The 10000-nt window shown below is 43.1% G+C and overlaps 1 protein-coding gene across 2 annotated transcripts in view; it reads left to right on the forward strand.

Annotated features, from left to right (window-relative positions):
* TSPAN7 (tetraspanin 7) overlaps window positions 1-10000 on the forward strand; it is a 143725-nt gene that overhangs the window by 98976 nt on the left and 34749 nt on the right. For both annotated transcript variants that reach the window (XM_015418102.1, XM_015418103.1), the window contains exons 2-3: window positions 4946-5134; window positions 9355-9429. In XM_015418102.1, coding sequence (XP_015273588.1) covers window positions 4946-5134; window positions 9355-9429 — 264 coding nt within the window. The remainder of the gene's footprint in view (window positions 1-4945; window positions 5135-9354; window positions 9430-10000) is intronic.

Consider the following 10000-nt stretch of genomic DNA (forward strand, 5'->3'; position numbering starts at 1 on the left):
CAATGTTGCCCTCTACAGAATCCACCCCCCAAACCTCCAGGTATTTCCCTCCTTAGAGCTGGCAACCCTACATTCCCCTCAGTGCCTGTTGGTAGGCAACTAAGCTTGGTCCTGTCACCTACTTTGGCCTTTGGGAGAAAACACATTGGGGCCAGTCCTGATAGGGTTGCCAACTCCAGATGGGAAATTCCTGGAGATTTGAGGGATGGAGCCTGAAGAGGGTGAGGTTTGAGGAGGGGTCTGACCTCAGACAGATACACTGCCATAGACTCCACCCTCCAAACCAGTCAGTCCCACATAGGGAACCATTGTTGCCAATCTCCAGGTGAGGGCTGGAGAGCACTCAGAATTACAACTGCTCTGCAGAAGGGAGGGCAGAAGTCAGCTGAAGTCAAAGGGGCAGATAATGGTAGGTTGATGGTTAGCTGGGAAGGAGATGGGGTTGCCAACTACATGCTGACAAATTCCTGGGGATTTGAGGGGTGGAGCCTGGAGAGGGTGGGGTTTGCAGAGGGGTGGGACCTCAGACAGGTAGAATGCCATAGACTACACCCTCCAAACCAGCCACTTTGTCCTGGGTAACAATTACTGCCAATCTCCAGGTGAGGGCTACAGATCACTCACAATTACAACTGCTCTTCAGGTAGCAGAGATCAGTTCCTCTGGAGAAAACAGTGGACTCTGTCATTATACCCTGCTGAGGTCACCACAGCAAATTGACACTCTTTGCCCAAAGCCAGAGCACTCCCCCAGAGCCTCTTTCTAGATCTCGTTGTATTGCTTTCACAACGGGCTTTACTGCTAGTGTATTTATAATGGAATCGTGAGTATCGTGGCATTGTGATTTTGCAAAGATCAGGTGGGTATCATAGGGTATCAGGGAGTGTGTGTTGAATTATCTGCCTCACAACAATCTTGTGATATAAGCCAGGGTCAGAACACAGGAACGGATAAAGATTTGAATCTGGGTTTACTTTGCCCTGTTCTAATAGCTACACTCGGAGCCCTGTTCAGGCCTTCTTTTCTATGTTGGCTGAACAGATGGCATAGGTAGGAGGCAAATGTGCACCTACTGTCATAGTAGTGCCTCTTATGTTCAGCAGTAGGTCTAAACAGAGCCTACATGTATTCAACAATATGTTCCTCTCCCTTCTCCATGTGTTCAGCCTACACGCGAGTGTAGGTGTGAACAGGGCTTGGTTGTAGGTCACTTAGGAGTTTAGTTAGTAAAAATTTGAACAGTTTGGTCTATGAAGTCTAAAGCTAGTACAGAAAGACAGCCTTGGCTAAATTCTCAGCTAGGCAATGTGCTTCAGAGAAATGGTAATATCCTTTCAAAGTGTAAAGAGTTCTAAAGACGATTGAACATTCAGCATCCATATTATCACCTCATGCCCAATACAGAGCAGCAAGAAAGAAGAGACATAATGTAAATGTGAATGTAAACACAGAAATTCAGCATTTAAATATTTTCCTTTAATATATGGCTGCAAAGTCATAAAGTTGGATTGCCCTGATTATTTGTTGGCTTTCACAGGGTGAAATCCACATCTCCAAGTTCTAGATTTTAACAGGTTTGTGATGTAGTCCAATATCAATAGATCTCATTCTGAACATAACCAGATCTGTGGATACTTAAATCCAGAGACTGGAGCCATGAGTAGTTAGAGTATCAGACTAGGGTCTGAGAGTCCCAGGTTTGAATTCCCACTCTGCCATGGTGTTCATTGAATAACTTTGGGCCAGTCACACATTCTTAGCATAACCTGCCTTACATGGTTGTTATGAGAATAAAATGGAAGATATTAAAATGATGTTAGACACTTTGAGTCCCCATTAGCCACAGTCAGCTTAAGCTTTAAAAAATGGGCACCAGTTGAATATCTGTTGAACAGAAAGACTATGGGAAGCGGGTGTCTAGTGTTCTAACAGTACTCACTGAATGCATAGTATAGTGTCTCTCTTGCTGCCATTTATTTATTCCCAAAGTTATGCCATTTGCTGACTGTGTCCACTAGATGTCAGCAAAGAACATGCATGTCTCTCAAGCTTTCGGCATCAGTCATTACGCCAGGACTAACACAAGCCATTCAGTATTTCACTGTCATGATGTAATGGTCAGCATGAACAATAGCATGTAATCTGGTTATTTCTTTAAAATGTGTAGGACAGAGACAAATCTTCCTGAATTAGAAGAGCATGAATACTTCCTTCCCAAACTTCCAAGGAAACCATTCTGAGACTGAGCTACTTGACTTGTATGTTAAGCGATTGAGACCATTTTTCACATTTGAGACATAAACCAACTTTGTTTTATTTCTGCTCCAATTACAATTTAAAGCCTGCATTGGATGGAACGTTTGAAGTGTTTTAAGTTTTTGGAATTATCTTCTGCATTCACAGTATCTGTATATATCACATAAACTTATGAGACAATTTCCAAAGTACTTCTTATAGCCCCAGTTACATGTCTCATGCAAATACATACAAAGAAATGCTGAGGGTTGCCTTTTTTATATTTTTAAGGAAAAGCAAATTCCAGAGGGGGCAGCTTTCAGTGGCGAAATGTAGAAGGGGAGGGACTCCACACTTTTCCCACCTGCCACTTTTCCTCCTTAAATTCCCCTCTTGGCAAGTAAACCTGCAAAGGGAGACATTATGTAGGGGGTGATTTTGAGTGGAGAATTGGTAAGCAGGGGAAGCTGAAAGCACCTTCCTATGCCACTTTTCTAGTTCACTTCATTGCAAGGTTACTTTCCCCTTTTTTAAAAAAGAGGCTGTCCTACTTCTGTTAGACATATTTGCATGCAATATGTAGTTAAGTATCTTAGTATGAAAATGGCAATACTGTTTAACATTTCGGTTTCTCGTGAGAAAACAGTGGAGTTTAGCGAGACATGCACTTACAGCCTAATGAACCTAGAACAGAAGGGAATCCTATAGATTTGTTTGGATAGATGCTGGTTACAATCTTCCCTTCTTCTTCAGAGACTGCTGTACCATGAAGTGTCCCAGTTGGACAAACTCAGAGCACACTTAGGCCACTTCCACATCGATGTTTTGTTCTGCCTTGGCTTCCTTACCTCAGCATTCTCTTGAGAGCATCCACATGATGTCATCCTGTATTTGTCCTGCTTCTGTGTTTCCCTCTCTTTACTGCAATATTTCCCAAATGTGTTTTGTATGATCTTTTTGGAAAGACTACAGTCAAAGTGTCATTGGGTGCCATGTGGAAGGGAAGGTAATAGTGATGTATTACAATATTGTACCAGTTCCATTTTTAAAGAAGAAAGTTTCAATCCCTTTTTGTTACAGAGTTACAAGGAGGAATGTACAGAGCATACCTTTCCCCTTATGACTCTGCAGTGAAAGGGCTAGAGGCTTCATTTTTTAAAAAAAAATGAAAGCTGAGCATTGGTATGTTGTTGCAAAACACCATTATAATGTTACTCTGCTATAACAACCTGTCAGTTAGTGATGTTTTTAAAAGCCCTCTAGTGGGGGGTGGAAAAAATTATGGCCATAGGTGGCTAAGGTAAGGAAAGTGTGATGTATCATGTGGATATTTCATTGTCATTGAAAATGCAGAGGCATTTGCAGCAGCGATAAGAGCAACCCAGGGAATGGTCTCAATGAGAAAGCAGCCTAATTTTCTGGGTTATGGGCCTTCACATCTCTAGTTATTGCTACCACAAAACTGATCTTGAGCTTGTCACAGTTTCTCTAATTTTATTAAAGGTTATACATAGTGCTGTACTATTTAAATAAATATGGGGTAACCCTGGTGTTTTCATCACAACAAAAACTAACTTCTAACCACCTAGGGGACCCCGAATTGGGTGAAAAGGTTGCAAAGAAATGTTTAAATGCATAAATAGATAAACCTAACAAGTTAAAAAGCTCCATTTAACAAATATTGGAGCCAGTATAGAAAGTAACTGGTTAAGAAATTAATTATCTACCCCCACTAAATGGTGTAAAGTTAACATATAAACAAGAAGTGATAAGAACGTCACACTCATTCATTTTTACGTCCTAGAACAGATCATTCTGATGTGAAATGTTAAATAAGGCCCTGTTCATACGAGGGGTTTTGGTCCGGGAGCGAGACAGAACGGGGGCGGATCAAACGGGCACGATCCCACGGCAACATCTGGGAATCGTTGCCTGCCCGTCTCCGATCCGTCTCTCCCAGCCGAAAACCCGCACCAAAAAGAACCACCTAACCTGGGTGGTTCTTCCAATTGAAGCGCCTCAAGCCGGCCATGGGATCAGCCGGCGCGTCCTTGTGCCGGCACATCCCGGCTGAACTGCGCATGCTCAAGCATGCGCAGTTCTGCAGCCTCCCCTCCCACTCGCCTCTTCCTCCCCGGCATCTGATCGTGCCGGGGAGCAACGGCGTGTGGCTAACGGGATCCGTGGGATCCCACCGCGGCGTTTCTTTTTTGGCGTGGCTTTTAAAAGCCGTGCTTCGCCTCGTGTTTTCCCTGCTGTGTGGCAGGGGCTTAAGTTTTGTACTTCTGGGGACTGTTGAGAGACTCTAGTGTAAAATCATTGCTGAAAACTAGAGGCGCCACAGTTAAATTTCTGGCACCTGGGATTTGTCAAGCCCTGCAGTAGACAACAGTGACTTCAAGAGACAAGTGGTCTGACTCAGTAGAAGGCAGTTTTGCGTGTTCCATTTATAAAGCTGCAAAAGTATACTGAATGTTTGGCTATATGCAGGTGGTAATTTGCCATGGGATTTTGATGTTTGGTATGGCTTGCCTAATGTTCCCCAATGGAAGGAATGTTTGTGCTATCAGCTCCTGTGTAGTTAATAGCCGCCTTTGATTTTATACTACAGCAGTAATTCTGTTATGCTAAAAAAGTCTCTGTGTTCACTCTCACCTTGTATTGATTCCCATAAGCTCTGACCAAGCCTTCTCCGCTTCTTATTTTTCAGATAACTGGAGTTATCCTTCTTGCTGTTGGTACCTGGGGGAAGCTAACTTTAGGCACGTATATTTCTCTCATTGCTGAAAACTCTACTAATGCCCCCTATGTTCTCATTGGGACGGGTACCACAATTATTGTCTTTGGCTTGTTTGGATGCTTTGCCACTTGTCGTGGGAGCCCATGGATGCTGAAACTGGTGAGTATGTCAAAATAACTGATGGGTTAGAGTACTGAAATTGGTGTAACTGTTTTTTTCTTTTCTTTGTTGAAGTAGATGCTAACTTGGTTTCAGACACAGATGTATACACATACAGTAGGGTTGCCAAGTGAAATGTTTTTACCGGCGGGGGAGCCGTTCTTCGACGTGCGCATGCGCCGCCAGCACGTCACCAGAAGTGGCGTGCAACATCGATCACGTTGAAGGCGTGGCCCCGATCGTCGGAGGGAAACCCATAGAGTTTTCTCTCCAACGATCGGGGCCACGCCCCCAACATGATTGGTGTGGTTGCGTCACCTCTGGTGACGCAGCCACGCTGCGCTTCGGGGGGTGGAGTTCCCCCCGGAACCCGATTCCGTGGCGGCGGAAATCGGGCCTCCGAAGCGGGGGTTTAGCCGCCCCCCGCTCCCACTTCGCAGCCCTAACATACAGAGTGAGAAACGGTTATTACTTTATAATTATTAATTAAGCACAAGTCCAGTTGGGAAGTGCCCCCACCCTGTTTTGAGGTTCTGGGAGTGATTAATAAAATAATCCTATGATTTAGGGGTGATCTACATGCGCAAGCTACTTCATATTCCTTTCAGGGGCAAGCTAGATGTGTCTCTCTGGTGTTCTTTAATTTATTTTCCAGAAATAGGTTAAAATCTACTTTTGTAGAAACAGGATAGAATTAGAGAAGAATTATGCAAGCTTCAGTGCTGTCAGCTGTGTATGTGTCAAGTGCTGTCAAGTCTCAGCTGATTTATGATTACCCTGTAGGGCAGAAGTCCCCCAGCCCTTTTGAGCGGGTGGGGTGCCTTTTGAATTCTGACACAGTGTGGTGGGTGCATCCACAAAATGGCTACTGCAGGAAGTATGGCCAGTTACAAAATGGCTTCCACATAGTCGCACAGTAAAGATCCTTGTGCTGTGGTGGTAGCTGCTGCCAAAACAACATTTTTAAAAATCTGCACAGCCAACCAAATCTCCCATAGGCAATCAGAAGCCATGCTGAGCAAAGCCCCACATGGTCCCAACCCACTTGCTAAAAACACTTGGTGGGTACCTGGGTGGGCCCACAGGCAGTGTTGAGGACCCCTACCCTAGGGTTTTTACAACAAGAGACTAACAGGGTGGTTTGCTGTTGCCTTCCTCTGCATAGAGGCCCTGGAACTCCTTGGTGGCCTCCCATCCAAGTACTAACTAGGGCTGACTTTGCTTCGCTTGCAAGAGCTGATGAGATCAGGCTAGCCTGGGCCATCCAGGACAAGACAGTGCTCTTAGCTACTGTAGACAAATAGCACTTCAGTCTTTAAGTCTCTGAAGTCAATTTTAAGTATACAGTGAGTGGAAGCTGAAGACAAGGAGTCAAACAATATCTGGGCATTTTTATGGATAATGTTAAAAGCACCTTTGAGCTTTCTCATGTTGTTTTTTTGTATGCATGTGAAAGAAAGGCAAAAAGTAGAACTTTTTAAAAACCAAATGTACATATTTGCATAGACTTTAAATTGCAGATAGGAAGAGCAAAATATCACTGGTACCATCATGTGTGAAAGTCACAGTAAGAGACATATCACAAAGGGAAAAATACCAGCACATGCAAATTTGTGTCTTTAGGTTAACAGGATTGATCATACATAAACATTTTGGCTACAGTCCTGAGATCCGCACAGAAGAGATCAGTGGTGGTGTTTTGCAGAGTTTATCCTGGCAGCAGCTTTCAGCTAGCTTGCTTGAATGAAGAGAATCAAACAAACTGCCTGTGAAGCCAGCTGACAGCTACTGCTAGGAAAAGCTCTGCAAAAACTGCAAGTTTGCACACATTGCTTCCGTGTGACTCTCATGATTGTAGGAATCATGCAGAAGCGAGTCCCACTTAAATGGAATTTGTTGCCACATGGTATGTTTAAGATTCGGGTTTAGTTTGCTGGATTTTGCTTTTTTGCACACTTCCATTGAACACAGTGTCCTGCCTAAGTGATGATTCTGATAGCACCTAAGTTAAATATGCTGTTCGTAGGGTCTTTCTTCTGCAATAAAGATGTAGGCAGGCAATAAGTATGCGTATGCAGTTGATCAACACTTTGAATTCATGTAGAGTAGACATATCAGCTATCTGAGCCCAGAGCCCATGATATGAGAAGGGCCCAGAGCAAGTGACAATAATTCCCCTTTCATTCATGTTCACAGTAATGCTATAAGAGTACTATTATTATCCTCCCCCTTTTTATAAAGTTTCACCACCACCATGTTTGCTAGGACTAACTGCTGTTTTAAGGCATATGATTTGCCTATCAATCCCAGCCACAGTTCTAAATTCCAGTTAGGGAATGAAGCCCCAAGGATGTGGACTAGTCATTATCTCAGAGGTAGGGCTTATGAAGAACCAATCAGCAACATACGTATATGCTGATAACATTCCCCATTTCCCAAGCAAATAAAGATAAAAGGGAAAAATTTAGATTATTGCCCCAGATGAGCCTTGATTTAACATCTACCTAGTGACTGGTTGATTTGAGGAGAATGATGAATTTCTACTAACATCTCTCTTGGGGGAGATTGACTAGGAACGTCAGAAACCCAGAGCAGTTCAGAATTATAAAAAGTGAGTGGACGTTTTAAGGATGTTGTGTTAATTTCTTAAAGCAAGATTTTGAGTGTCAGGTTGGCCTACCTTGACAAATCATGGCTAACAAACCACGTTCATCACATCTGAACTGCAGTGTTTTGTCATAGGACACCTTATTAGGCTAAAGCAGATCTGTGATTTCCAAGAACCAGTTAACGCATCCCTTTTTTCTCACATTGAGAGTCATTTTTTTTTAATTAGCAAAAACGTATGGACTGCAAAGCATAAATGATTACAAGTGCCAGGATTAGTTTTGTAGAACTTCTGTATTTGAGGCATTCACATGCATATATGCTTTTTCTAGTATGAAGATATGGGGCAGGGGGAGAAATCAGGCAAGAACAAACTCTCAACGTATGCTAGGAACAGTTTACTGAGATAAACCCTATGTTTTTCAAGCTTGAAGCACTTTTTCAGGAACATCCGTAAACCAAGTGTATGAGCAATAGTAATTTAATGTGTAGAAGAAGAGGAAGAAGAAGAAGAAGAGATTGGATTTATACCCTGCCCTTCACTATCCAAATGTGTTTCAGAGCAGCTTACAAACTCCTTTCCCTTCCCCTCCCCACAACAGACACCCTGTGAGGTAGGTGGGGCTGAGAGAGCTCTGACAGAAACTGCTCTTTTTCAAGAACAGCTCTTACCAGAACTATGGCTTGCCCAAGGTCATCCAGCCAGGTGCAAGTGGAGGAGTGGGGAATCAAACCCAGTTCTCCCAGATTAGAGTCTGCGCTCTTAACCACTACACCAAACTGCCCAGCAGTTCGAGACCCTAGTGCCGCATGATGGAGTGAGCTCCTGTCTCTGGCCCCAGCTCCTGCCAACCTAGCAGTTCGAAAGCAAGAAATTGCAAGTAGATAAATAGGTACTGCTTCGGTGGGAAGGTAACAGCATTCCATGCGTCTCGGCATTTAGTCATGCCGGCCACATGACCACGGAAAAGTCTTCGGACAGCACTGTCTCCTCAGCTTGGAAACGGTGATGAACACCACCCCCTAGAGTCGGATTCAACTGGCTTTTGAGCAAGGGAAACCTTTACCGTTACCTTTAATTTAATGTGTAGTGTTAGGATATGGCACATATTTAAAGGTTGCCCTTTCTGAATTATTTTTTCAGCATTGTTTTAATAAGCGCTGCTGAATGATTCCATCCCTGAAACATGTCAGGTCTACTTGCAGCAAAGTGTTTTCTCAGCACTTGTTGAAGACTCCTCCTCACCCTGCCCCCCACTTGCACTATGTCACTTTTGGGTTGGAGAAAGGGGGAAGCGCTTAATAATTCGCCATTTGCCATTCATCTTTTGCAACTTTGGTACATGTAATAACATTCTATGTATTTTATTAAACTCTGTATTTCTTGGCATTCGCAAAGAGTGTTACTGTGATTGTCTTGTAGTTTTGTGTTCACTGTGCTTTTTTAGGGTTGCCCTGTTTCTTTAAAACTCTGTGTGTCTGTTTTGCAAAGGTTTAGTCAGAAATGTCTTTTTAAAAACAAAAACAAAATCCTGATTGAGGGAAAGGCCTCTGTAGTGCCAGTAGTCTCTTCCATGCCTGCTAACTGTCCTGCTTTTTTTCTTGGCTTTCAGTATGCCATGTTCTTGTCCCTGGTTTTCCTGGCTGAGCTGGTGGCTGGTATTTCGGGCTTTGTGTTTCGCCATGAGGTGAGTATCAATGACTTGTGGATAAAGATGGAAGCATGTCACTGAACAGCATTTGCTGAAGCCTCTTTGGGTAGTGGTATTATTTCTCAGTTGCCAAGTTCACTGGTTCCATATGTATTTCATATGATGCAGCTGTTTATACTTGGCAGTAAGATGTGCAGTTAAAAAAACAAACTGCTATCATTCCAAATGAAAGGGTTTAGCTAAAACCCCAGGCTTTTGGTGTTCAGTATTTACTTTCAAACTAAATTTCTTTATATGCTCATCATGTAAAATCTACTTTACCCTATTACATATGCTGAGGACTTCAAAATAGCTTACATTCTTTACAGAAGTGCTGTTATTTCACCCAGACAAGCATTTGATTATATAATGCAGAGAGGATTTCCAAGAATGCAAAGCCAAACTAAAATTACTGTTTTGCTGCTTTAAATCCTGCTTATTTCCCACATTACGAAGCAACAGCAAAGTTAGAAAGATTAAGAGGGAGTCAAAACTGAGTTAGTGAGGCACAATGGACTATATCCTAACAGCTTTTCTGCTTCCACAAGAGGGAGGAGGGGTGATTTTG

Source organism: Gekko japonicus, unplaced genomic scaffold (genome assembly GCF_001447785.1).
Source record: "Gekko japonicus isolate JY-2015 unplaced genomic scaffold, Gekko_japonicus_V1.1 scaffold1437, whole genome shotgun sequence".
NCBI classification, from domain to species: Eukaryota; Metazoa; Chordata; class Lepidosauria; order Squamata; family Gekkonidae; genus Gekko; species Gekko japonicus.